This window comes from Eretmochelys imbricata, chromosome 14 (genome assembly GCF_965152235.1).
Source record: "Eretmochelys imbricata isolate rEreImb1 chromosome 14, rEreImb1.hap1, whole genome shotgun sequence".
Taxonomy (NCBI): domain Eukaryota; kingdom Metazoa; phylum Chordata; order Testudines; family Cheloniidae; genus Eretmochelys; species Eretmochelys imbricata.
In genome coordinates this window covers 56083210-56109360 of record NC_135585.1, presented here as the reverse complement: position 1 = coordinate 56109360, position 26151 = coordinate 56083210, and the positions used below count along the sequence as shown (strand labels likewise).

General features: G+C 63.0%; 1 protein-coding gene across 1 annotated transcript in view; it reads left to right on the top strand.

Moving 5' to 3' along the window:
* Positions 1-26151, top strand: part of COL11A2 (collagen type XI alpha 2 chain) — a 68301-nt gene that overhangs the window by 25995 nt on the left and 16155 nt on the right. Inside the window, exons 16-56 of the mRNA XM_077832841.1 lie at positions 145-201; positions 593-646; positions 1375-1428; positions 1524-1577; positions 2275-2328; positions 3183-3236; positions 3486-3530; positions 6025-6078; positions 6169-6213; positions 6528-6581; positions 6794-6838; positions 6968-7021; positions 8982-9026; positions 9341-9394; positions 9796-9840; positions 10807-10860; positions 10948-11055; positions 11335-11388; positions 11478-11531; positions 13151-13195; positions 13977-14030; positions 14489-14533; positions 15118-15171; positions 15484-15537; positions 16368-16421; positions 16585-16692; positions 16794-16883; positions 16966-17019; positions 17274-17381; positions 17722-17829; positions 17907-17960; positions 18077-18130; positions 21629-21736; positions 22386-22439; positions 22530-22583; positions 22669-22722; positions 23624-23677; positions 24442-24549; positions 24735-24788; positions 24965-25018; positions 25468-25521. Of these exons, the coding sequence (XP_077688967.1) occupies positions 145-201; positions 593-646; positions 1375-1428; positions 1524-1577; positions 2275-2328; positions 3183-3236; positions 3486-3530; positions 6025-6078; positions 6169-6213; positions 6528-6581; positions 6794-6838; positions 6968-7021; positions 8982-9026; positions 9341-9394; positions 9796-9840; positions 10807-10860; positions 10948-11055; positions 11335-11388; positions 11478-11531; positions 13151-13195; positions 13977-14030; positions 14489-14533; positions 15118-15171; positions 15484-15537; positions 16368-16421; positions 16585-16692; positions 16794-16883; positions 16966-17019; positions 17274-17381; positions 17722-17829; positions 17907-17960; positions 18077-18130; positions 21629-21736; positions 22386-22439; positions 22530-22583; positions 22669-22722; positions 23624-23677; positions 24442-24549; positions 24735-24788; positions 24965-25018; positions 25468-25521 (2514 nt within the window). The remainder of the gene's footprint in view (positions 1-144; positions 202-592; positions 647-1374; positions 1429-1523; positions 1578-2274; positions 2329-3182; positions 3237-3485; positions 3531-6024; positions 6079-6168; positions 6214-6527; positions 6582-6793; positions 6839-6967; positions 7022-8981; positions 9027-9340; positions 9395-9795; positions 9841-10806; positions 10861-10947; positions 11056-11334; positions 11389-11477; positions 11532-13150; positions 13196-13976; positions 14031-14488; positions 14534-15117; positions 15172-15483; positions 15538-16367; positions 16422-16584; positions 16693-16793; positions 16884-16965; positions 17020-17273; positions 17382-17721; positions 17830-17906; positions 17961-18076; positions 18131-21628; positions 21737-22385; positions 22440-22529; positions 22584-22668; positions 22723-23623; positions 23678-24441; positions 24550-24734; positions 24789-24964; positions 25019-25467; positions 25522-26151) is intronic.

Sequence of the window (26151 nt, the reverse complement as noted above, 5' to 3'; positions counted from 1 at the left end):
CCCAAGTCCCAATAATTCTCTGGATCCCCATGTTTCCGGCTCAGCCCTGTTCTAGTCCCACCCCTTATTCCCTGCTTTGTTCTGTGTTTGGCGGGGATCCTGGCTTGCTGCAGTCTAATTCTCCTTCTCCTCTCTCTCCCCTAGATGGCCCTGCGTGGCCCCCCGGGACCCATGGGATACACTGGCCGGCCTGGGCCCCTGGTAGGTACCTGCTCCGGGATGGGGTTGGGAGGAGGCATCGCTTGATGGCTGGTGCTCTGGGGATGTGGGGGCGGGTGTCAGGGCTTAGGGGGAACGTGTTGGCTTGTCCCTGGGGTGGGACACAGAGTGCTGGAGTCACTAGGGCTTCATGTCCTTGTGTTCCCCGTGCTCTGGGCATGTGGGGCTGTGGTCACTGGAGTTTCACGTCCCCAGGTTCTGTGGGTCCCAGCGCCCTGGGATGTGGGGCAGCGAGTGGGGCTGGTGTCACTGGAATTTCACGTCCCCGGGTTCTGTGGGTCCCAGCGCCCTGGGGAGATTGTGGGGAGGGTTGTGGCCCTGAGCCCACGTGCTGCCCCCAGGTAACCCCCTCTGCTCTGCTGTCTCATTCCAGGGGCAGCCAGGGGGCACCGGGCTGAAGGGGGAAGCCGGAGACTTCGGACCCCAGGTAACAGGCTTGGCCTTGGCAGGAGATCGGGGGGTTGGAGCCCAGCACGACCCCGACTCTGACCCCTGGCTCCTGTCCTGACCTCTTGCTCCGACCCATGGACATGACCCTGTCACTGACCTCTGATCTCAGCCACTGACCTCTGACCCCTTCACTCTGACCCCAGTCCCTGACCTCTGACCCCAGTCCCTGACCCCTTCACCATGACCTCTCTCCCCAGCCCATGACCCAGGTCTCTGACCCTTACTCCCAATCATTGGCCCCTGACCAGCGTGAATGACCCGTGACCCCCACCTCTGTTCTGTGACCCTAACTCACGATCAGTGGCCCCTGACCTTGACGTCTAACCCCTGACGCTGGCAAGCGACCTCTGACCCCTGGTTCCGATGCTGGATTTCTTCTGGGCTGTTTGGATCCCAGGCTCCTGTGACTTATAACCCTGACCCAGAGCCCGGGTCGCTGCCGCCCGCCCCTCTGTTTACCCTTTGTTACCACTCTCTGTCACCCCACCCCTCACTAACCCCTCAGACACTGGGGAAGAACCCCCCTGTCTGACCCCAGGAGCCCCGTCCCACCCTGGAGCCTAACCCTGATCTGAGCCCCCAGACCCCTGCATTAGCCCCTCGGCCCTGGAGAGCTCCCACCCCCATATCTCCCTCTTCTCCTCCCTGCCCAAGCGGCTTGTGCGGGAAGCTCTGCTCACCCTTTCCCTCCCTCTTTCTCTGTAGGGACCCCGCGGGCCGCAGGGCCTGTCTGGCCCCCCGGGGAAGCCTGGAAGGAGGGTAAGTGTGTGGATCCTGGTGGGGATACCCCAGGGTGGGGGCAGGTCTGTGCCCGGCGAGCCGCCTCTCATCCCGTCTCTGTCTCTCTCTGGCAGGGTCGTGCTGGAGCCGACGGCGCTCGGGGGATGCCCGGGGAGCCTGGTGTTAAGGTAACAGGGTCATGGCTTCCGTGGACAAGGCACTGGGTGTGAGCCTGCCCAGGGGACCAATCAGGGCCTGGCCTCCTTGGGCTGGTGATCCACTAGGTCCCAGCACTGTAGATCCACAGATGATCCAGTAGGTCACTGCTCTGGTGGCCCACTGGGCTGTAGCAGTGTTGATCCAGTAGGTTGCGTTGCTGGTAATCCACTAGGTCACCACCCCTGCAAATCCACCAATAGTCCATGAGGTGAAGGCACTGAAGATCACTAGATCACCTGAGCTATTTATCCATGAATCCAGTGGTAATCCACTCTTCCAGCAACTCACTCATTCAGCATGATGATCCATTAGCGATCTAGTCATTTGCTGTGTGAGTGATCCACTCAGAGCATGCACGAATCTCCTGGTGATGCACTGTCCTGGTAACCCACCCATGCAGTGTGGTGATCCTCGTGCACCAGTGATCCACTCTAGCACGTTGGAGACCCACTAACTCAACCAGCGACCCTCCCATTCTGTGTGGGAACATCACTGCTTCAGAACAAGGATCCCAGGGGCCTGTGCGTGACAGGCCCACCCTTGTTCCCAGCGGGGAATTGCAGCCCACCTCCCGGGGATGGGGTGACCTGGAAGGGGGTCCTACGGGGGTGTCTCCCCAGCTGGGGTGTGCTGGCTCAGGGAGCTGTTCTGTGCTTCTCTCCGCAGGGCGACCGAGGCTTTGACGGGTTGCCGGGGCTGCCGGGGGACAAGGGGTACAGGGTGAGTCATGTTGGCCGGGCGCCTCGTGGTGCGGGGAGCTGGGGGGGCCCGGTCCTGGTACACTGTTGGGATCTCCCTGAGAGATGGGGCCGCCCCGCGGTCAGTTCTGGCCAGCCCATGTGTGTGCTACACAATTGTGCACCCCCCTCTGAGCATTGATACACACACAGACACACAACTGTACACCACACAGCCAGAGCCGCCGCCCTACCCGCACGCACACGCGTATCTACACACACAGATATACGCACTCTAGTTCCAGCAGGGCTTGTTTCGGGGCAGACCAGCGGCCGGAGCAACGCAGGGGCAGCCGAGCCCTTCTGGCCTCAGAATCTACGCACAGCCTTACGCAACTTGTGCAATGCACACAGCCACGCGGAACGCTAGACACCTCCTGCACACACCCCCCCCGCAGCCGTGTCACCACAAACACACCGCACCGTGCAGTAGACGCGCAGCCTCCCCAGCGCACTTGTGCAGCCAAGTGTGTGCAATCACACAGTCACATAGCTACAACCGTGCACACAACAACGCTCTCCTAACTGTATGTGCACACACTCAGATACGCAACAATACACACAAAGCCGCTGCAGTCACACACACAATACACACAGCACATCTGCAATTGCGCACAACAACACAGCTGCACGCAGTTCACAGCCCAACACATACACATCCGGCACATTTGCAATGCACCCCCAGCCCCCTGCAATTACATAGTCACCCCCACGGCACATACAGCCGTGTCCCCATCACACACACGGCCACCCCCCAAGCACCTGCGCATCCCACGTACACAACCCCCATGGCTCCCCACCCACCCGCCCAGCTGATCCAAGGCTTTGTCCCCGCAGGGTGAGACGGGTTCCCAGGGCATCCCAGGCCCCCCTGGTGAGGACGGACAGCGGGTGAGTAACTGCTCACTGGAGGGTCGGGGGGGGGCGTGGGAGGGAGACTGAGGGGAGCTGGGGTGGCTCCCCGGGGAGGGAGATGTGGGAGAGCTGTGGGGAATATGGAGAAGGGGAATGGGGTGATGGAGGGGGCTGGAGGTGGGGGGAGCAGAGGGATCTGGAAACGGGGAGCAGGGATGGCTGTGGGGGAGCTGAGCTTGCTCCCCTCCCCGTTCTCTGCCTCACCCCCTTTTTCTCTTCCCCCAGGGAGACGATGGAGAGGTCGGCCCCAGAGGGCTCCCTGGAGAACCGGTACGTCCCCTCCCTGCCAGGCAGGCAGCAGGAGCTTGTGCCAGTGCGAGAGGGGGCAGCTCCCCAGGGTGGTGCAGAGGGATAATCAGGGCCCCATTTACCCTGTTCTCCCCGCCCACCCCCGCCAGGGATTTACTCCCCCTACACTCCATGGAATTGGGCCCCACAATCCTCCCTGTTCTGGCCCTGTCTGAATCCACTGCTCTGAGGGCAGGCAACTGCCCCAGCAGAGCCTTGATTCTCAGCCCCTTGGCTCTCAGCTCTGTGTTGTTAACCCAGGGGTGAGCAAACTTTGTGGCCTGAGGGCCATAGCTGGATATGGAAATTGTATGTCAGGCCATGAATGCTCATGAAAATGGGGCTTGGGGTGCAGGCTCTGGGGTGGGGCCAGGGATGAGGGGTTTGGGGTGCAGAAGGGGGCTCCAGGCTGGGACCAAGGGGTTCGGAGGGCGGGAGGGGGATCAGGGCTGGGGCAGGGGGTTGGGGCACGGAAGGAGGTCAGGGGTGCAGGCTCTGGGCGGCACTTACCGCAACCAGCTCCCGGAAGCAGTGGCATGTCCCCGCTCCGGGTCCTTTGCGGAGGCGTGGCACCGGCCGTGTGGCTCTGCGTGCTGCTCTGTCCGCAGGCGCCACCCCTGCAGCGTCCACTGGCTGCGGTTCCCGGCCAATGGGAGCTGCGGGGGCAACGCTTGGGGCGGGGGCAGCCTGAGGCACCCCCTGGCTGCCCCTACAGGCAGGAGCCGGAGGGGGGACATGCCGCTGCTTCCGGGAGCCACGCAGAGCCATGGCACGCGCAGAGAGGGGCAAGCCCCCGACCCCACTCCCCGACGGGAGCTCGAGGGCCGGATTAAAAGGTCTGACGGGCTGGACACGGCCCGCGGGCCATAGTTTGCCCACCCCTGTGTTAACCCCTCTCCATAAAATCACCATTAACCATTCAACCTACTGATGGCAAAATCAGAGCTCAACGTTAACTGCTTCACCCTGCACACTTCAGCAGAAACAAGCCAGTTAATGGTTTACCCCCAAACCTCCATCTGCTCCCACTTATGTCCAAACTGCCCCCTCTCCTGTGCCCCCGGCTCCCGGTATTGCTCCCGGTATTGCCGGGACTGGACTCCTTGGTGCCTCAGGAGCTGGCAGTGCGGAGGGGAGGAGTTTGAAATTGGCAGGATATAGCCAAGGGTTGGCACGGCGTGGAAGGGATCCAGTTGGGGCCCTAGACTCAATTTGAAAATCCCAGCCTGGGTCCCTGAAGACACCGTGAGGGGTGAGCTGAAAACTGGGAGTGCTAAGGCCCTGCTGTTCGGGAGCCACGGGATGGGACTGCAGCCAGCTTTCGACAGGGGAGCGCCGACTAGTGCAGGGAACACTCTGACAGATCAGTTTGGAAAATGGGACCCAGGCAGGGATCGGGGCTGGCACTAGGATTGGGCTAGGTGTTGGTATTGGGGCTGGCATTGGCGTGAGGGCTGAGATTGGTGTGGGAGTTGGTCCTAGGGTTGGAGTTAGGGTTGGTGTTAGGCTTAGAGTGGGAGTTGACAGTGGGGTGGGCTTGGTGTTGGAGTTGGCGTTAGGGTTGTGGTTGGCGATAGGGGTGGGGTGGACGTTGGAGTTGCGGTTGGGGTTGGGGTTGGAGTCGGCGTTGGTGTTAGGGCAGGGTTGGGGTTTGGTTGGGTTTGTTTTCTCTTTTCTCCTGTCCCTTCCCCGCTCTTGCGGCTCTGTTACATTTACAGATTTGACGCTGTTTGGAAAAGCTGCAGCCTGGGGTGGGGGGAGGATGAGAACCCACCAAAATCCTCTCTCCTGGGGTATTTGGTAGTAAAACCCAGGACAAATGCAAGTGTCTGGACTCTCTGAAGTTTATCGAGAGCCTGAGCGGTGTGAACATTCCCACATGGTGCCCGTATCCCCGTCGCCCAGAACGCTCTTCCCCGAGAGCAGTTCCCTTTTGGGCAAGCCTCCGGAAGCTGTTTGGGGGTTAGCCCTTGCTACCCGCGGGGTGGATGGATGAGCTGTCTGGGGCCGGGCGTCGGGGACAGAGCAACACCAGCTGGGGAACTGGCCTGTGGGGTCCCTCTGTGCCTGCCCCTGGCAGACTCCACAAGGGCCCAGCGTCTCCTAATACGGGCGCCCGTGGCGTCTCGTTGCAGTGAAACTGAGGGGTCTTAGCGCCATGTCCCAGGATGCTCTGGGGTTTCACCCCAGCACATGGCCCAGGCCACAGGGTCTGGGATCGGAGCAGGAGCAGGGTCTGCACCACGGAGCAGCGTCCTCATGGGGTCCTCAGCTCCAGGGCTTATGTGTTGCTTGCTCAGTGTGGTGCCGGAAGCGTGGGCTGGTTCAGGGTGTGCATGTCTGGGTGCACATGTGCTGCTGTTTGCTGGGCTGGGGGGGGGGGCAATTGCTGGCTCCCCCCGCAGCCCTGGTGGGGGACCCAGGCCCAGCTTAGTCCCTACAGCCTCACTAACTCAGGTCTCTCCCCTCCCTGCAGGGACCCAGAGGTTTGCTTGGACCCAAAGGCCCACCAGGGATCCCCGGGCCTCTGGTAAGTGCCACACATGGCATCCCAATTCCCCCAGCCCCCCCGTGACCCCCACCACATTAACCTCCATCTGTCTGTCTGTCTCCTCCGCAGGGCGTGCGTGGCATAGATGGTCCCATCGGGCCCAAAGGGAACCTGGTGAGTCGGCACGGCTGTCTGTCTGTCTGTCTGCGCTGCCAGGTCCTGCTATGGACTGGGTTGGCCCACCCAGGGACGCCAGTGCTGTGAGCTTCCCCTACAGCAGTGCCCCAAGTCAGGGACTCCAGTGCTGCGAGCTTCTCCTACAGCAGTGCCTTAAATGGGGTCTCTGGTGCTGCAAGCTTCCCCTATGGCAGTGCCCCCATCCAGTGATCCCAGTGTTGTGAACTTCCCCTACAGCAGTGCCCTCTCTCCCTTCTGTATAACATGCAGGTCGTTCTGGTTCTAACTGCAATTGTGTCTGACTGTTACAGGGGCCGCAAGGCGAGCCAGGCCCCCCAGGTCAGCAGGGAACTCCAGGCACCCAGGTAAGGAATACCCTTGCCCTGAAACAGCCCAACTCTGGGGACTCGGGGTCCAGTGGGGCTGGGAGTCAGGACTCCTGGGTTGCGTCCCCGCTCTGGGTGGGGAGTGGGGTCCAGTGGATTAGAGCAGGGGGAGCTGGGAGCGACTCCTGGAGTCTCTCCCTGGCTCTGGGTGGGGAGTGGGGGCTGGATCTGACCATGTGTCTCTCTTTCAGGGATTGCCTGGCCCACAAGGTGCTATGGGGCCCCCCGGAGAGAAGGTGAGTGCCCCAAACCTCCCCTGCTCCCCTGGTGTTGTGTAGCCCCCACCCCCTGCACCAGCCTGGCTCACACACTGAGGGTCTCTGCTCTGCCAGCTCTGAGCTCTGCTTTTCTCTCTCTCTCTGCAGGGCCCCAGAGGCAAACCTGGCCTCCCCGGTATGCCAGGGTCCGACGGGCCTCCCGTGAGTAACCTGCTCACCCCAGCTCCTCCTCTCCTTCCTTCTACCCTCTCCTCCTAGCACCCTGGCCCCCAGACTCCCCCAGCCCCAGAATGGCAATACGGCGGCCATATTTAACAGGAAGTGAGCCCATACTATTGGCATCCTGCACGGCATGACTCCCTCCTGCCCCTGGGGCGAAAGCCCGGCAGCCATGTTTAACAGGAAGTGGGCCAGTGCCATTTCCTCTTGACGTCTGGCCTGACCTTGGCATGGGTGCAAGGGTGGGGCAGCCATGCTTAACAGGAAGTGAGCTCATATATTTCCTGTAGAGGCCCCTGTCACGGAGTCCCTGGGCGATGCTCTGGAACTGCTCCCCATGAAGCCAGTCAGGACTCTGGGGCAGTCGCCTTTCTGTGAGCAGCCTGTCTTCAGGACACAGCTCACCCGGCTTCCACCTTCCTGGGTCTGACCTCGGAGCATTCAGCATCCTCTGCCCCTCCGTGCGCTTCCCCCAGCGAGTCCATCCAGGCGGGGTCCTGGGGAAGCCAGAGGGTCCTGCACCCCAACTCCGCAGTCAGAGGGACTCTCAGCCAGCCAGTAAAACAGAGGTTTATTAGACGAAAGGAACATGGTCTAAAACAGAGCTTGTAGGTGCAGAGAACAGGACCCCTCAGCTGGGTCCATTTTGGGGGGCAGTGAGCCAGACAACCCCGTCTGCCCTTCACTCCATGTCCCAGCCAGCCCCAAACTGAAACTCCCTCCAGCCCCTCCTCCTCTGGGCTTTGTCCCCTTCCCGGGACAGGAGGCCACCTGATTCCTTTGTTCTCCAACCCTTTAGCTCTCACCTTGCAGGGGAGAAGGGCCCAGGCCATCAGTTGCCAGGTGTCAGCCATTCCCTGCGTCCAGACCCCTGCACACACCTGCCCTCTAGGGCTCTGCAACGATCATACACCCTTATTCCACCCTCTAGATACTTAAGAACTGCACAGGGAAACTGAGGCACCCCCACGCTATTCAGAGGAAACATTAAGAACAGTCCCATTTCGTCACAGCCCCCTCATCACAGAGATGCTCTTGAGCAGTACCCCCTCCCCGCTTTGGGGCAATGACTGGTGGCCATGTTTAACAGGAAGTTAGCCCGTACCACTTCCTGTTGGCCCCCCTCTCGCACCCCTGCTCATGGGGTGAGCACTTGGTGGCCATGTTTATCAGGAAGTAAGCCTGTACCACTTCCTGTTGGCCCCCCACTCTCACCCCTGCTCATGGGTGAGGTCCTGGTGGCCATGTTTAACAGGAAGTGAGCTAGTACCACTTCCTGTTGGCCCCCCACTCGCACCCCTGCTCATGGGGTGAGGACTTGGTGGCCATGTTTAACAGGAAGTGAGCTAGTACCACTTCCTGTTGGCCCCCCACTCGCACCCCTGCTCATGGGGTGAGGACTTGGCGGCCATGTTTAACAGGAAGTGAGCTAGTACCACTCACTGTTGGCCCCCCACTCGCACCCCCGCTCATGGGGTGAGGACCTCGTGGCCATGTTGAACAGGAAGTGAGCCCGTACCACTTCCTGTTGGCCCACCACTCGCACCCCTGCTCATGGGTGAGGTCCAGGTGGCCGTGTTTAACAGGAAGTGAGCTAGCATCACTTCCTGTTGACCCCCCACTCGCACCCGTGCTCATGGGGCAAGGACCTGGTGGCCATGTTTAACAGGAAGTGAGCCTGTACCACTGACCATTCTCACCGAGCAGGCCAGGTGTCCCCCAACACTTGGTTAAAGAAGTTCAGGTCAGAGCTGGGCAGACGAGGGCTATTCCTGCCCCACAGGCAGGGGGCAGTGCCCTTTCCGCAGGAGCCGGGGGTAGGATGTTGGGGTAGCTCCCTAGGCAGGGGGACAGAGCAACGCCCAGGGGTTAAGTGCTGTGATGCTGGTGTTAATGATTCATCCCTCTCTGTCTTTTCCCTTTCCCATTCCCTCCCTCTCAGGGGCATCCGGGGAAGGAAGGTCCGCCGGGAACCAAAGGTAACCAGGTAAGGGGATAACGTCCGCTCCTGCCCCTTCCCGTCATCCCCCCCGACCCCAATATCCCCATTTCCCTCAGACACTGGGGTTGAACCCCCCCCCCCGCCCCCAGTCCTAGCCCTTTCAGATTTCGGAGGCCAAGTCACAACCCCCCAGGTGCTAGGGGTGAGGTGCTAAGACCCTGTCCCCCAAGGTGCAGGGGTCAGAGCCCCCAGGTTGGTGGGGTGACATTTCTCCCATCCCTGATTCTAAGCCCCCCTAGTAGGGAGCAGGGACCCCAGCGACTCTCCCCTGTGATTGGTCTGATTTCTCTCCATTGCAGGGTCCGTCTGGTCCCCAAGGTCCAATTGGCTACCCAGGCCCACGTGGTGTGAAGGTAAGCGGCTGATTGGTCCCAGGACTTGGCGTGACTCTCTGGGACTGGGATATTACCCACAATTCTTAGTAAGGATGGGTGCAGCCAGGAGGTCCCTGCCCCTCAAGGGGAGAAGAGGATTCTGGCTAGAGTGGAAAACAAGACAAGAGGATTGTAGCCAGTGGGAGCCAGGACTCCTGGGTTCTATCCCAGCTCTGGGAGGGGATTGGGGTCTAGTGGGTTAGACCGGGGGGCTGGGGGCCAGGACTCCTGGGTTCTATCCCCACCTCGGGGAGGGGAGTGGGGTCCAGTGGGTTAGAGTAGCGGGGGCTGGGAGCCAGGACTCCTGGGTTCTCTGCCTAGATCTGTGGCTGGTCTCTGCAGTGCAGCTCACCCTGTTGAACTCTCCCCGTCTCTCCCAGGGCGTGGATGGAATTCGGGGACTGAAGGGTCACAAGGGTGAGAAGGTGAGTTCTGCTTCCCTGACCCTCAACCGCAGGTCAGACATGATGCTGGCAGCACTGCACAACACCCCCTAGTGCCTGGCTGGGGAAACCGCGCACAGCACCCCCTGGTGCCAGGTTGGGGGAATTGCACACAGAACCCCCTAATGCCAGGCAGGGGAATGATGCATGGTGCCCCCTAGTGCCTGGCTGGGGAACTGGTGCACGGCACCCCCTTGTGCCAGATTGCGGGAATTGCACACAGAACCCCCTAGTGCCCGGCTGGGGGAACGGGCGCACGGCGCCCCCTAGTGCCCGGCTGGGGGAACGGGCGCACGGCGCCCCCTAGTGCCCGGCTGGGGGAACGGGCGCACGGCGCCCCCTAGCTGCGGACCCCTGACCAGGGGTCAGGAAGGGATTTCCCCCTCCCCAGTGTATTCTGTGTTTTTTGTTTTAACTCTCCTCCCTCTGCAGCGTCAGGGCTAGCCCCAGCTGGAGATGGGACCTGGGCAGGGAGGGCCGGGCGCTGAGGGGGCACCCAGCATTATCTCCCCCATGGGCGTGGCTGGCTGGTCCTTGCATTCATGTGCAGGGTACAGCTGATCGCCGTGGGTGGGGTTAGGCAGGAATTCACCCCCCCCCGTATGGTCAGACTGGCAGTGACCTGGGGGGTTCACCTTCCCCTGCAGCCTGGGGTGGGTCACTGGCCAGGATTATCTGGGGGGGGTGTCTCTCACTTAACCCTTTCCCTGCCATTGCAGAGTCTCAGGCCCTGGTGCCCCTCGGCCCCCCCCGTTCTCTGTAACAGTCCAGTCTCCTGGGGGCTGTGGCACTTTGGTCTTATCTCGTGTGCTGGGTTCGTGTGCGGGGGCAGGGTGGGGCTGGTGGCCTGTGACATACTGGAGATCGGACCGGCTGAGCTGCTGGTTCCTTCTGGCCTTACCTCTCTGGCTGTACGACTGTCACCGGTGTGTCTGTCTGTCTGTGCAGGGTGAGGATGGATTCCCTGGGTTCAAGGGCGACTTCGGGGTGAAAGGAGACAGGGTAAGTTTATGCCCGGAGCCCCTCGCTGCCCGCCTGCTCCTGGCGATGCCAGTCTCACCCACCCCTCTATTCTCTCTGCACCCACAGGGCGAGGTGGGTGTCCCAGGATCCAGAGGAGAGGATGGACCGGAAGGTCCCAAAGGCCGGACCGGACCCTCGGGCGACCCGGGTCCCCTTGGACTGGTGGGAGAGAAGGTGAGGAGCCTGGACAGCATGGGGCAGGACTGGGCAGTGCCGAGCATGAGGGAGCGGGCCCCTGCCCATGTGTCCTGTTCCCCGCCCCCTGAGCCAGCCAGTCCCTGCCCTGGGCCAGATGGGAGACGGCGCCCCCAAGTGGGGAAAGGCCATGTGTCCCATTCCCTGCCCCCCTGAACAGCCAGCCCCCCACCCTGGGGCTGGATCAGAGCCGGTGCCCCCAAGTGGGGAAAGGCCCCATGTCCCATCCCCCTAATCCCATCTCGCTCTCTCTTGCAGGGGAAGCTGGGCGTACCAGGTCTTCCCGGATACCCAGGACGGCAAGGCCCGAAGGTGAGTGCTGTGGATGGTGGGTCTACCACCTCTTCCCCCCACTCTGCCTCCCAGCACTCCCCCTAACCCCATCTCTTCTCTCTCCACAGGGATCTCAGGGCTTCCCTGGATTCCCTGGCAGCAATGGTGAGAAGGGTGCTCGGGTGAGTAACCCTCCATCATGGCTCTGCGCACCCCCAGCATGGCTCCCCACCACTGCCCCCCGGTGGAGCTGGGTCCTTGTTTCCCTCTGCAGGAGGCATCCCCATGGGGGAAACTGTTGGGAGGATCTTTTGGGGGGGGGGGGGGGGTACAGGTTCTGCTGGGTGGGGCTGACATCCACCAGGGATGGATCGGAACTGGGACTTACTAGTGGGGCTGGGTGAATCACAGAATCATAGAATATCAGGGGTGGAAGGGACCTCAGGAGGTCATTTAGTCCAACCCCCTGCTCAAAGCAGGACCAATCCCCAATTTCTGCCCTGATCCCTAAGTGGCCCCCTCAAGGATTGAACTCACAACCCTGGGTTTAGCAGGCCAGTGCTCAAACCACTGAGCTAAGAGTGAGAGGCTGTTGTGGGGTGGAGGAGGGTCTTCCAGGGACGGGCTGGATGAGGGGGTGGTTCTAGGTGGGGGTGTCTGCAAATCCCTGGGTGGGGTGGGCTCCCCATGGGGGTTGGAGTTGGGGGTCCCTGTAGAGCTGCAAATAGGGTGTCCTATGGGTGGGATCTCTGTAGATGCCTGGATTGGGGGATCCCTATGCAGGTTCTGTGGGGTTGAGGTCCCTGCAGAGCCATGGATGGGGGGGTCTTTATGGGGGCTAAGAGGGGGGTTGGTTCTGGGTGGCGGGTTCCAGGGGTGGGTGTTAGGGGTCCCTGCCAGGCCCAGGCTGGCTGAGGGGTTCCTGTGTGAGCTGGGTGGGGCATGGGGGGTCCCTGTGTGTTTTCCGTGGGTGGGTATATGTCACGGAGTCCCTGGGCAATGCTCTGGAACTGCTCCCTACAAAGCCAGGCAGGACTCTGGGGAAGACTCCTTTCTGTGAGCAGCCTGTCTGCAGGACACAAAGGTCACACAGCTTCCCCCTTCCTGGGTCTGACCTCAGAGCATTCAGCCTCCTCTGCCCCTCTGTGCGCTTCCCACAGCCAGTCTGCCCAGGCGGGGTCCTGGGGAAGCCAGAGGGTCCTGCCCCCCAACTCCGCAGTCAGACGGGACTCTCAGCCAGCCAGGAAAACAGAGGTTTATTAAACGACAGGAACATGGTCTAAACCAGAGCTTGTAGGTGCAGAGAACAGGACCCCTCAGCTGGGTCCATTTTGGGGGGCCGTGAGCCAGACAACCCCGTCTGCACTTCACTCCATGTCCCCAGCTAGCCCCAAACTGAAACTCTCTCCAGCCCTGCCCTGCTCTGGGCTTTGTCCCTTTCTCGGGCCAGGAGGTCACCGGATTCCTTTGTTCTCCAACCCTTTAGCTCTCACCTTGCAGGGGGGAAGGGCCCAGGCCATCAGTTGCCAGGAAACAGGGTGTCGGCCATTCCCTGTGTCCAGACCCCTGCACACACCTGCCCTCTAGGACTCTGCAGTGATCATACACCCTTACCCCAACCCCTAGATATTTAAGAACTGCCTAGGGGAAACTGAGGCACCCCCACAATATTCAGAGGAAACATTAAGAGCAGTCCCGCTTCGTCACAGTATATTATGGATCCCTGAAGGGCCCTGGCTGGCTGAGTTCTCCCATGGGTGCCCATGCCCTGTCTGTGTTTCACTGACTCTCTCTGTTGCAGGGTCTATCCGGGAAACCGGGGCCCCGGGGCGAGCGCGGCCCCTCGGTGAGTGTGTGGGGGAGGCAGGGGGGTTAGTGCAGCCAAGTCTCTGGGCTCCCCCCAACCATCCTCACTCCCCGCGATCCATCTCTTCACATCTGTCCATCCTTCCATCTGTGTTCTCCTTCCATCCAGCCCTCCGTCCTCCCATCCCTGCCCCAAGCCTCAGTCCCAATCCCCTTCCATCCGTCCCTTCTCATCTGTCTGTCCATCCTTCCCTCTGCTTTCTCCATCCGAAACCTCCATCCCCTCCTTCTCCCATCCATGTTTCTTCTGTCCATCCGTCCATCCGTGCCCAGTGCAGGCCTCCCCATCCCAGCCCCTGGCCCACACATGGATCCCCACCTCACCCAGTCCCCAGTGAGGTCATGCCCATGACCCCTGGAGCCAGCCACTCCCCCTGCCATGGGGCTCACCCCCCAGCTTGACTCATACATGTTGTGTCCCCTCTGGGCTCCACCCTGCCGTGGCACAGGGCTTCAGGGCTGGGCCCCTCTCTGGTAGGGAGGCAAATATCCCTCTCCACCTACCTTCCTTAATCCTCCCATCTGGGGTTGGGGGGATCCGGCATTCCCCTACCAGGGCTGGGGGTCATGTGCCCATCATGTGTCCTACGTGGCTGGTGGGTCCCTCCCGTCTGCTGCCTCCACCCCTGAGATCCTCCTGAACGCCCCCAGGGCACTGTGTGGCTTGCTCGGGTTCTGCCCCCTAGGAAGTGGGGGTTGGAGGATGGAAGGGGGCAGAGCCAGGGCTCAGACACTCACCCGCCTCTGTCTCATTCCTCCAGGGTCCCAGGGGCCAGCGGGGGCCGCGAGGAGCCACTGGAAAGCTGGGGGCAAAGGTGGGTGCTGGGGGAGGGGCTGGGGCACAGGGTCTGTCCGTTGGTCTGAGTGTCGGGGTGGGGTGGGGTCAGCGTGTCACAGGGTTGGGTCTGGGCAGGGCTCAGATGTCAGCAAGTGTGAGTAGGCTCTGGGTGTGCAAACGTGCAAGGCTGAATGTGTTCCTTTGTGTGTGTGTTTGTGTGTCCCTGTCTGTGTGTGTGTGTCTCCTGTCTGTGTGTGTGTGTCCCATCTGCGTCTCTCTGTGTCCCTGTGTGTGTGTGTCCGTGTGTGTCCCCGTATGTATGCGTGTCCCTGTGTGTCTGTCTCTGTGCATGTGTGTACATCTGAGTGTGTGTGAGTGTGAAAATGGGCGTGTGTACATGCACAGGGATGAATGTACACATTTGTGCACACGTGTCAGTGTGTGTTGGAAGGGGACATGCTTCCGGTTGCCCCTCACATTTGTCTCCCCCTGCAGGGCACCTCTGGCGGTGACGGCCCCCACGGCCCTCCAGGGGAAAGGGTGAGTGTGAGCGTGGCATGGGGGGGACCTGGGTGTGCAAAGAGCCCTGGGCACCACCCTTCGCTGCACCAGCTGGGCCTGGAACACCACTGCTGGGCCTCGTGCAGCCTGCCCTGCCTTGTGCCCATGCCTGTTCACCTCTCCAGGGCCCTGTGCGACAGGTGTGCCAGGCATGGGTCACATTAGTGCAACACTCGCAGTAGGCCTCTGCTCACCACCGCCAGGCCTCATTCAGCCTGCCCTGTCCGAACGTCGCTATCACTGTTCAGCCTCTCCGTGAGCCGGCTCCAGATTTGTTGGTGTGAGGGGCAGGTCACGGCAGTGCAATGCTCGCACGGCTCCAGTCACGGCTGCTGGGCCCGGCACGGTGCACAGCAGCCTCAGCAGGTCCCTGGTGCAAGGGACGGGTCACTGCCATGCGACACGGCTGGCTTTGTGCAGTTGGCCTCCCAGTACAACACTGGCCTGGCCCCTGCTTGCGACGCCTGCACCTGGCCGTACTGGCCTCCAGCTGGTGTCCCTGGGGCCAGGCATTGCTCCCCCTGCCCCCCCAGCCCCCCTAACCTCCGCTCTGCTCTCCACAGGGACTCCCGGGCCCCCAGGGGCCAAACGGCTTCCCCGGACCCAAAGGACCACCGGTGAGTAACATACCCTACCTACTGGCTCCCCTGCCCCTCTGCCTGCCCCCAGCCCCTTGCCGGCTCCTCAGCCCCCTCCCCCTGCATCCAAGCTACCCCACACCTGCTCTCTAGCCTCCTTGCTGGCTTCTCAGCCCCCTCTCACCTGCTTTCCAGCCTTCCTGCCTGCATCCCAGCTCTCTCCCACTGCCATTCCCACCCGCCTGCTCCCTGGCCCCCCAGCTGGCTCCCCTGCCCTCCTGACTGCTCTCCAGTTCCCTCCCCCTGCGATCTCCCCCCGTCCCACTGACCTCTCCTTTTTCCTCCCCACAGGGCCCCCCTGGCAAGGACGGGCTTCCCGGGCATCCCGGTCAGCGAGGAGAAGTCGTATGTGTCTCTGTTACTGAACTGTTGGGCTTTGGATACTTTTCTCTTACCCCTGTGTTGCTCTGTGGTTCCTCCCGTGTTACACTCTGGTTCCTCCTGGGTTACACCTAAGTAACTCCAGGCTACCTCTGGAAACTTCCTCATTACTCCTCACATAGTACCTTGTTACTTTCTGATTATTCCCCCTGTTCCTCCTTCCTTACTCCCATGTTACTCTCTGATTACTCTCATGTTACTCTCATATTACACCTCACATACTCTGGCGTTACTCTCTGGTTACTCCCACGTTACCCCAAATTACTCCATTACTCTCTGGATACTCCTGTGTTACCCCTCACATGCTTCTATGTTACGCTTTGGATACTCCTGTTACTCCTCTTTCACTCCCGCTTTGCATTCTGGTTGCTCACATGTTACTCTCTGGATACTCCTGTATTATTCCTCTCTCTCTCCTGCGTTGCACTCTGGTTACTCCCACATTACTCCTCTCTCCCACATTGCTCTCTGTTCACTCCGCTGTTACTCTTGGTTACTCCCACTTTACTCCTTTCTTATGCCCATGTAACTCTCGGTATTCCCATTTTAATCCTTGTACACTGATGTATGACACTGCATTACTCCTCACATACTCCAATGTTAGTCTCTGGTTACCCCCACATTACTGCTCATAAATTCACGTTACACTCTGGATTCACCATTGTTACTCCTCACACTTTCCTGTGTTGCTCCTCGCTCACTCCTGTGTGACTCTCCACTTACACTTGGGAGGTGGGGGGCAGAGCCATCTGCCGCGGCTCGTGCTAATGCCCCCATCTGTCTCTGTCTTTCAGGGTTTCCAAGGCAAGACGGGCCCCCCCGGCCCCCCGGGGGTGGTGGGACCTCAGGTAAGAAGCCGGGTGGTGGGGGTTTCCAGGTGGGCTGGGAGAGGCTGTGCCCATAGGGTGCAGTTACTCAGCAGCTCCCCCTGGTGGTGGAAGAGGCAGGGGTCGAAGGGTCTGGCCCATTCCCTGAAGGTCTCTCACTGTTTCTTGTCTCCCCCCGCACTAGGGCGCTTCTGGGGAGTCTGGTCCGATGGGGGAGAGAGGTCACCCAGGCCCCCCCGGACCCCCGGGAGAGCAGGGCTTGCCAGGACCCTCTGGGAAAGAAGGAACCAAGGTAAGGAGCTGTGATGCTCCAGTGCGGTGCTAGGGGGTGCTGTGCTGCAGAGAGCAGGGAGGGGGACCCACTTAATCCTCCTTCTCCTTCCCCCGGCGCAGGGAGACCCTGGCCCCCCGGGAGCCCTCGGGAAAGACGGCCCGGCTGGACTGCGCGGTTTCCCCGGTGAGCGGGGGCTGCCTGGCACCCCGGTGAGTACCCGGCCCCCCCACTCAAATGCCCCCCGCCCGTCCCCGGTGCCAGCAGGCCCTGACCTGTGCTTCTCTCCCGCAGGGCGGCACGGGGCTGAAAGGGAATGAGGGGCCGGCCGGACCCCCAGGACCCGCAGTGAGTATGATGTGGGGACCCTCACACCAGCCCCTCCCTCAACTCCTTCCCCCCAACTATTCCCCTAGGCCCCCACCTCCCCAACCCTTCTCTGACCTCCCTTCCCTCACTCCCCCATCAGCCCCTCTCCTCCCTAACCTCCTACCTCTAACCCCCCTGATCCGCCCCCTCCCTCACCCCTGGTCCCCGCAATGTGTGTCGGGGGGACCCTGCTGTGGGGGGCAGCAAGTGACTCCTCCTCTCTCTCCCCCCAGGGCTCGCCCGGAGAGAGAGGTGGCCCTGGGCAGGGCGGCCCCATCGGACCCCCAGGCAGACCGGGCCCTCAAGGGCCCCCAGGCCCCGCTGGAGAGAAAGGAGTTCCTGTGAGTAGGGGGCACAGAGGGCATGGGGGGAGTGGGGCTTAGTCGGATGCAGGGGGGGGATGGGAGCCAGGACTCCTGGGTTCTATCCCAGCTCTGGAAGGGGAGTGGGGTGTCGTGATTAGAGCAGGGGGGCCTGGGAGCCAGGACTCCTGGATTCTATCCTGGCTCTGGGAAGGGAGTGGGGCCTAGTGGGTTAGAGCAGGGGAGCGGGGAGCCAGGACTCCTGGGTTCTGTTCCCAGTACTGGGAGGGGAATGGGGTCAGGTGGGTTACAATGGGGGATGGGTTGGAGCCAGGACTCCTGGGTTCTGTGCACCTCACTCCACTCTGTTTCTCCCTAGGGTGAGAAAGGTCCCATAGGCCCTGCTGGCCGTGACGGAGTCCAGGGTCCCGTTGGGCTGCCTGGCCCAGCGGGGCCCCCCGGGGGTGCTGGTGAGGATGGCGATAAGGTAAGGCCCTGTCTGTGTCTGTGTCCTGACCCTGCATGCGGCAATGGGCTAAACCCCCCCTTCTCCTCTCTCCGCAGGGTGAGGTGGGTGAGCCGGGCCAGAAGGGTGGCAAAGGCAACAAGGGAGAGCACGTGAGTATGAGCTTGGAGCTCCCCTGACCCGAGACAGGGGCTGATCCCCCCCCCCCCTTCCTGCCCGGGATATCTCTGTGTCTCAGCACCACTGACCCCCGTCTTCTTCCTTCCAGGGTCCCCCAGGCCCCCCAGGTCCCATGGGCCCAGTCGGGCAGCCTGGAGCAACCGTAAGTACCTTGCACCCCTCAGATAGCCTCCTGCAGCTGGTAGCAAGGGGCTGTGCCAGCTCTGGGCAGGGCGGGACGACGGAGCTGAGTTGGCTCCATGCAGGGCAGGGCGTGGAGCTGATGGGGATGGAGCTGGCTGGCTCCATGCAGGACAGGGCGTGGAGCTGATGGGGTTGGAGCTGGCTGGCTCCGTGCAGGGCAGGGCGTGGAGCTGATGGGGATGGAGCTGGCTGGCTCCGTGCAGGGCAGGGCGTGGAGCTGATGGGGATGGAGCTGAGTTGGCTCCATGCAGGGCAGGGCGTGGAGCTGATGTGGGGGATGGAGCTGGCTGGCTCCATGCAGGGCAGGGCGTGGAGCTGATGTGGGGGATGGAGCTGGCTGGCTCCGTGCAGGGCAGGGCGTGGAGCTGATGTGGGGGATGGAGCTGGCTGGCTCCGTGCAGGGCAGGGCGTGGAGCTGATGGGGATGGAGCTGAGTTGGCTCCATGCAGGGCAGGGCGTGGAGCTGATGTGGGGGATGGAGCTGAGTTGGCTCCATGCAGGGCAGGGCGTGGAGCTGATGCGGGGGATGGAGCTGGCTGGCTCCATGCAGGGCAGGGCGTGGAGCTGATGCGGGGGATGGAGCTGGCTGGCTCCATGCAGGGCAGGGCGTGGAGCTGATGGGGGGGATGGAGCTGGCTGGCTCCATGCAGGGCAGGGCGTGGAGCTGATGGGGGGGATGGAGCTGGCTGGCTCTGTGCAGGGCAGGGCGTGGAGCTGATGGGGGGGATGGAGCTGGCTGGCTCCGTGCAGGGCAGGGCGTGGAGCTGATGGGGATGGAGCTGGCTGGCTCCGTGCAGGGCAGGGCGTGGAGCTGATGGGGATGGAGCTGGCTGGCTCCGTGCAGGGCAGGGCGTGGAGCTGATGGGGATGGAGCTGAGTTGGCTCCATGCAGGGCAGGGCGTGGAGCTGATGGGGATGGAGCTGAGTTGGCTCCATGCAGGGCAGGGCGTGGAGCTGATGGGGGGGATGGAGCTGGCTGGCTCCGTGCAGGGCAGGGCGTGGAGCTGATGGGGGGGATGGAGCTGGCTGGCTCCTTGCAGGGCAGGGCGTGGAGCTGATGGGGGGGATGGAGCTGGCTGGCTCCGTGCAGGGCAGGGCGTGGAGCTGATGGGGGGGATGGAGCTGGCTGGCTCCGTGCAGGGCAGGGCGTGGAGCTGATGGGGGGGATGGAGCTGGCTGGCTCCGTGCAGGGCAGGGCGTGGAGCTGATGGGGGGGATGGAGCTGGCTGGCTCCGTGCAGGGCAGGGCGTGGAGCTGATGGGGGGGATGGAGCTGGCTGGCTCCGTGCAGGGCAGGGCGTGGAGCTGATGGGGGGGATGGAGCTGGCTGGCTCCATGCAGGGCAGGGCGTGGAGCTGATGGGGATGGAGCTGGCTGGCTCCGTGCAGGGCAGGGCGTGGAGCTGATGGGGATGGAGCTGAGTTGGCTCCATGCAGGGCAGGGCGTGGAGCTGATGTGGGGGATGGAGCTGGCTGGCTCCATGCAGGGCAGGGCGTGGAGCTGATGTGGGGGATGGAGCTGGCTGGCTCCGTGCAGGGCAGGGCGTGGAGCTGATGTGGGGGATGGAGCTGGCTGGCTCCGTGCAGGGCAGGGCGTGGAGCTGATGGGGATGGAGCTGAGTTGGCTCCATGCAGGGCAGGGCGTGGAGCTGATGTGGGGGATGGAGCTGAGTTGGCTCCATGCAGGGCAGGGCGTGGAGCTGATGTGGGGGATGGAGCTGGCTGGCTCCATGCAGGGCAGGGCGTGGAGCTGATGGGGGGGATGGAGCTGGCTGGCTCTGTGCAGGGCAGGGCGTGGAGCTGATGGGGGGGATGGAGCTGGCTGGCTCTGTGCAGGGCAGGGCGTGGAGCTGATGGGGGGGATGGAGCTGGCTGGCTCCGTGCAGGGCAGGGCGTGGAGCTGATGGGGATGGAGCTGGCTGGCTCCGTGCAGGGCAGGGCGTGGAGCTGATGGGGATGGAGCTGGCTGGCTCCGTGCAGGGCAGGGCGTGGAGCTGATGGGGATGGAGCTGAGTTGGCTCCATGCAGGGCAGGGCGTGGAGCTGATGGGGATGGAGCTGAGTTGGCTCCATGCAGGGCAGGGCGTGGAGCTGATGGGGGGGATGGAGCTGGCTGGCTCTGTGCAGGGCAGGGCGTGGAGCTGATGGGGGGGATGGAGCTGGCTGGCTCCGTGCAGGGCAGGGCGTGGAGCTGATGGGGGGGATGGAGCTGGCTGGCTCCTTGCAGGGCAGGGCGTGGAGCTGATGGGGGGGATGGAGCTGGCTGGCTCCTTGCAGGGCAGGGCGTGGAGCTGATGGGGGGGATGGAGCTGGCTGGCTCCTTGCAGGGCAGGGCGTGGAGCTGATGGGGGGGATGGAGCTGGCTGGCTCCGTGCAGGGCAGGGCGTGGAGCTGATGGGGGGGATGGAGCTGGTTGGCTCCGTGCAGGGCAGGGCGTGGAGCTGATGGGGGGGATGGAGCTGGCTGGCTCCGTGCAGGGCAGGGCGTGGAGCTGATGGGGGGGATGGAGCTGGCTGGCTCCGTGCAGGGCAGGGCGTGGAGCTGATGGGGGGGATGGAGCTGGCTGGCTCCGTGCAGGGCAGGGCGTGGAGCTGATGGGGGGGATGGAGCTGGCTGGCTCCGTGCAGGGCAGGGCGTGGAGCTGATGGGGGGGATGGAGCTGGCTGGCTCCATGCAGGGCAGGGCGTGGAGCTGATGGGGATGGAGCTGAGTTGGCTCCATGCAGGGCAGGGCGTGGAGCTGATGGGGATGGAGCTGAGTTGGCTCCATGCAGGGCAGGGCGTGGAGCTGATGGGGATGGAGCTGAGTTGGCTCCATGCAGGGGAGGGTGTGGAGCTGATGGGGATGGAGCTGGCTGGCTCCGTGCAGGGCAGGGCGTGGAGCTGATGGGGATGGAGCTGGCTGGCTCTGTGCAGGTCAAGGGGATGGAGCTGGGTTAGCCCCGTTCAGGGCAGGGGGATGGAGCTGGGTCTGCTCCGTGCAGGGTGGGGGTGGTGGAGCCAGGTTGGCTCCATGCTGGGCTGGGGGACAGAGCTGAGGGTGATGGAGCCGGGTCTGCTGTTTGCCAAGCTGGATGAGGGATCTGGGTTGGGTCTGTGCAGGGCCTGGGTGATGGAGCCTGGTTGGCTCCCTGGCTGGGGGTGCATAGCTGAGGGTGATGGAGCCCGGTCTGCTCCGTGCTTGGCAGAGGGTCCCTGTCTCCTGGCAGCGCAGTGTCCCGGCCCCTCACTCATGCCATGGGGTGAAGTGCTTGGTTCCTGATGGCACAGGGGCCCCACATCGCATTGATGGAGTGTGGGTGGGATTCTAGGGGGTCCCGTCAATGGGGAACAGTGGTGGCAGAGTTTCCCGATGCTCCCACAGCGACGAGACCTCCCCCAACTCCCCTGCCCACTCAGTGAGTCCCGTCTCCCTGGGGCCGCTCGCAGCCTGTCTCACTCTCTCTCATGTCTGTGTCGAGGGGGCTGACGGGGAGCCGGGCGCTCGGGGCCCCCAGGGCCACTTTGGGGCGAAGGGCGACGAAGGAACCCGCGGATTCAACGGGCCGCCTGGCCCCATCGGGCTGCAGGTGAGTGGGGCCTGTCACTGACCTTGCAGGTTTGCACCCTCTGTCCCCCATTGAGCCACTCCGGTGCCCTGGCCCCACCCCTGCACCTGGCCCTGCCCCTGCACCTGGCCCCACCCCCATGCTCCATACCTCCCTCCTGTCTCTGTCCTCCGCCCTGGACCCAGACCTGCTCCGAGCCCCCCTACCTAGCCATGGCCCCAGCCCTAGCCACTCAGTCCGTCCTCCCTAAGTAACACCTGTCCCATGGTGCAGTTCTAGCTGGGGACAGGATTCCCCTTCACTTCCTGTCCCAAACTGCTGGGCAGCATGAAGGTGCGACCACTGGCCAGTTGTTGCTGGGTCCCACCCCCAAGCCAGCTGTTCTGGGAGGTGGGGGAAGCTATCCCTGTGTGCCCTCCTCCCCACCTACCTGGATCCAGATGTGTCCCTCCCTCTGGACCACCATCCCATCCTGAATCCAGATGTGTCCCTCCATCTCTCCCCCCCATCCTCCAGATCCAGATGTGTCCTAGGTCTAGAACCCTCTTCATCCCAAATCTAGATGTGCTGCCTGCTTCCGCCATCTCCCTCAATCCAGATGTGCCTCTTGATCTGCCCTCTCCCCCCAGTCCAGATGTGCCCCGCACTGACGCTCTCTGTCTCTCCTTAGGGTCTGCCGGGCCCGGCGGGGGAAAAGGGCGAGACAGGTGACGTGGGCCCCATGGTAAGTGACCCTGGCTGCCCCCCATTCCCAGTTCCCCCTCCAGGTGGGAATGTCCCAGAGCTCCCCTCACCTTGTTCTTTCTCCCCACAGGGCCCCCCAGGACCACCGGGGCCGCGTGGCCCAGCCGGACCCTCCGGAGCCGACGTAAGTGCCACCCCCGCCCCCCACCCCTGTCAGCTCTGCCCAGGGCATCCCCGGAGGTAACCAGCTCTGCTCTCTCCCCCTGCAGGGACCCCAAGGCGGCCCTGGAGGCATTGGCAACCTGGGCCCCCCTGGAGAGAAGGTAGGTGGTGGCAGGACACCTGGGTTCTCTCCCAGCCCTGGGGGGGTGCGGAGGGGCAGTGGGGCTGGTAGATTTCATGGAGTGAAGGGCCCATTCTCTCCAGCCTGGCCCCTGGACAGAAGCGGGCAGAGAATCTCTCCCTGTCACCCTGTGCCCAGCCCCGCGACTTGGCTGGACTGACGCGTGTCAGCTTCCAGGGGACCAAGCCTGGGGACGCGACAGCTGAGCCCAGGAGGGCCCCAGGGGCCCCAAGGGCTAACACCCCTGTGATGGCAGGGACCTGATCCGCTGAGCCCAGCCGGTGACTCACACCCCGCGCTGCAGGGGAAAGGGAAACCCCCCAAGGGCCCTGCCTGTCTGTCCTGGGGGAGATTCCTTCCCTGCTCCCAATCTGGGGACCCCCAGCATGTGAGCCAGACTCAGCAGCCAGACAGAGGTGTCTCTGGAGCCGTTCAGAGCACCAGCCCCCACTGTGTGGTGCCCCGTCTCCAGCTGGGCCAAGCCCGGATGCTTCCGAGGAAAAGCCCCAGAGACAGCTGGCCAATTGAGTCTCGGGGAGCAAATCCCCTCCTGACCCTGCCGCCCTGCAGCCTGAGACTGGATGAGTCACTGTCCTTGTGCAGAGCATGCAGAGGGCAGTGCAGGTGACCCTGTTCTCCCCATAGCCCGTGAAGGGAGGGACTCAGAGTCACAGACTGCAGGAGTCAAAGGGACCCACCACCACTCGCCCATGGGAATGTGGGGCTGGAGCAGGACTCCTAGATTCTGTCCCAGCTCTGGGAGGGGAGGGGAGCGGGATCTAGTGACACAGGGCCTGTTGGCTGCTGCTGCGCTGTGGCTCCTGGGACCATCCAGAGGGGGACCGGTCGGAGCGTGAGCGCTGATGTCTCTCTCATTTCAGGGTGAGCCTGGCGAGTCGGGGGCCCCCGGCATCCCCGGGGAGCCAGGAGTCAAGGTGAGTCTTCGGGTCCCCCTGCTCCTGCTCCCTCGCACATCCTATCTGGTAGCATGGCCACTAACCCCCCGGAAACCCCCTCCCCCATTTGTCCCTCTCCTACCCCCCTGGGGCTCCCCCGGGTCCTCGCCCACACCTGGCTGCCCAGCCCCTATCCCATGGGACGGCCTCGCTCCGTCCCCCACCAAGGAGCCCCCCGAGCCCTTCTTCATCCCCTCTACTGGGGCCCTGCCTGCTATGGGAATCAGTGGCCAGCTCCCCACATTTGTCTCTTCCTTATTAAGGCCCACCCAGAGCTGTCAGCCTCCAGCCAGGGACCCCTTCTTGGGGGGTGTCTCCTGTCAGGGGCCCCCAGAGCACTGCTCCCCCCAGCCAAAGGCCTCTCAGGGCCCATCTGTCCCCATGCCTTGCGGGGGGAGACCTGGGGCCGGGCCTGGCCTTTTCCCCACCCAGTGAGGACCACCCCAGAGCCCCTTTCTTCCAACAGGAACCCCCCCAAGTCTGGAGTGCTCCCCGCTTCCTGGCTGTGGACCCCACCCCAGAGACACTGGGGCCAGGACCCCTCCCCCCGACAGGCCCCCACAGAAGAGACTCCTTCCCCCGCACACATAGGGGATCTCCCCAAGGGACACTGGGGCTGGGACCCCTCCCCTAGAGCTGACCCCCAGAGCTCTGCCCTCAGCCAGGCTACTCCCCTCATCCTCCCCCTCCTCACGAACCCCGCACTGACTGATACCCCACTGCATGCTCTGTCTCCTTCCCAGGGCCCGCGAGGAGAGCGAGGGGAGAAAGGAGAAACGGGAGCCGCCGGTGCAGCTGGACCCCCTGGAGGGAAAGGGCCCCCCGGAGACGACGGGCCCAAGGGGAACCCTGTGAGTGACGCGGCGCAGAGACCGGAGGAGGGGGAGCCAGGACTCCTGGGTTCTATCCCAGCTCTGGGAGGGGAGTGGGGTCTAGTGGTTAGATCGGGTCGGGATGTTGGGAACCAGGATTCCTAGGTTCTGTGCCTGGCTGTAGGAGGAGGTGGCTCAGGCTAATTAATTCCTGTCTCTTCTAGGGTCCTGTTGGTTTCCCAGGGGATCCGGGCCCCGCAGGTGAAATGGGCCCCAGGGTAAGTATCAGCCCCATGCATTGTCCTCCAGGTCCCTGCAATCTGGGGGCAGGGGAGGTGCTCGGAGGTCGGGTGGGGATCCAGGGGGAATGCAGCAGGGTTTGGGGCCCTCCAGCTGGGGTTTGGGGTCCCTGCTGAGGCCTCCTGCTGACTCAGGGCTTGTTTTCTCCCTCCAGGGCCAGGACGGGGCAAAGGGCGAGCGAGGCGAGGATGGGGAACCCGGGCAGCTGGTGAGTGACCAGGGCCCTGATGGGGTCCCCCCCCCGACGGTTTGGAGTGGATCTCCCCTGACATTTGGACTGGACACCCCACCTGTGTCCCCAGCGCTCCGGATGGGATCTGTGCCCCTCCGAGTCCCCCCAACAGTCTGATCAGACTCCGCGCGCCCCCCAATTTCCAGATCGGGTCCCTCTCTGGATTCCTTTCTTTCCGACTTTCCTGATTGGCCCCTCTGATGTTCTGGATTGGAACCCGCCTCCGATGTTCCGGATCCCCCTCTCTGATTGTATCTGCCCCCAGCCTGCTCCGGGTTCCCCTGTTCTGGATCAGACCCCCCCCATCCCTGGGTTCTCCTTTCCCTCATGTTCTGGATCAGATTCCCCTCCTCTCCGGGTTCCCCTCTCTGTGATGTTCTGGATTAGATTGGTTCTCCTAACTCCAGCTCTCTCTCTCTCTCTAGGGCTCGCCAGGCCCGACAGGAGAGAATGGCCCCCCAGGCCCTCCAGGGAAGAGGGTAAGTGATGGGACTGTCTGGGCCCCCCTGCCCTGCCCAGGTCACCCCTCTCCTCTTGCCGTCCCCCAGGAGCAGGGCAGAGGCGTCCTGCTGTCCCAGCCACTGTGTGATAGGGACTCTGACCGGCACAGGACAAAATCCCCTGCACCTACAGAGACCCCCCCCGCACTCCGGGCACCCACCCCCTCTGCAGCCACAGTGACCCCGCCCGCAGGGGTCAGCAGACACACGCAAGCGCACACAAATCCGGCTCCCTGGGAATCTCATTGCGGGGAGGGTGGGGCTGGGATTTGTGAAGCCGCCTCTGGCACCGAGGACAGGAAATTCCTTCCCGTCCCAGGCAGCAAGCGAAACGCCCAGCCCAGAGTGCGGCAGCTAATGACAGGGAAACCTCTTAGCTCTAGGGACCCCTCCCGCCCCACACCGAACCAGCCGGTCCCTGCCCTGGGGCCGGGTCTGAGCCAGTGCCCCATAGAGGGGAAAGGCCCCGTGTCCCATTCCCTGCCCCCCTTGAGCCAGCCAGTCCCTGCCCTGGGGTTGGATGGGAACCGGCGCCCCCTAGAGGGGACAGGCCCCGTGCCCCATTCCCTGCGCCCTGAGCCAGCCAGTCCCTGCCCTGGGGCTGGATGG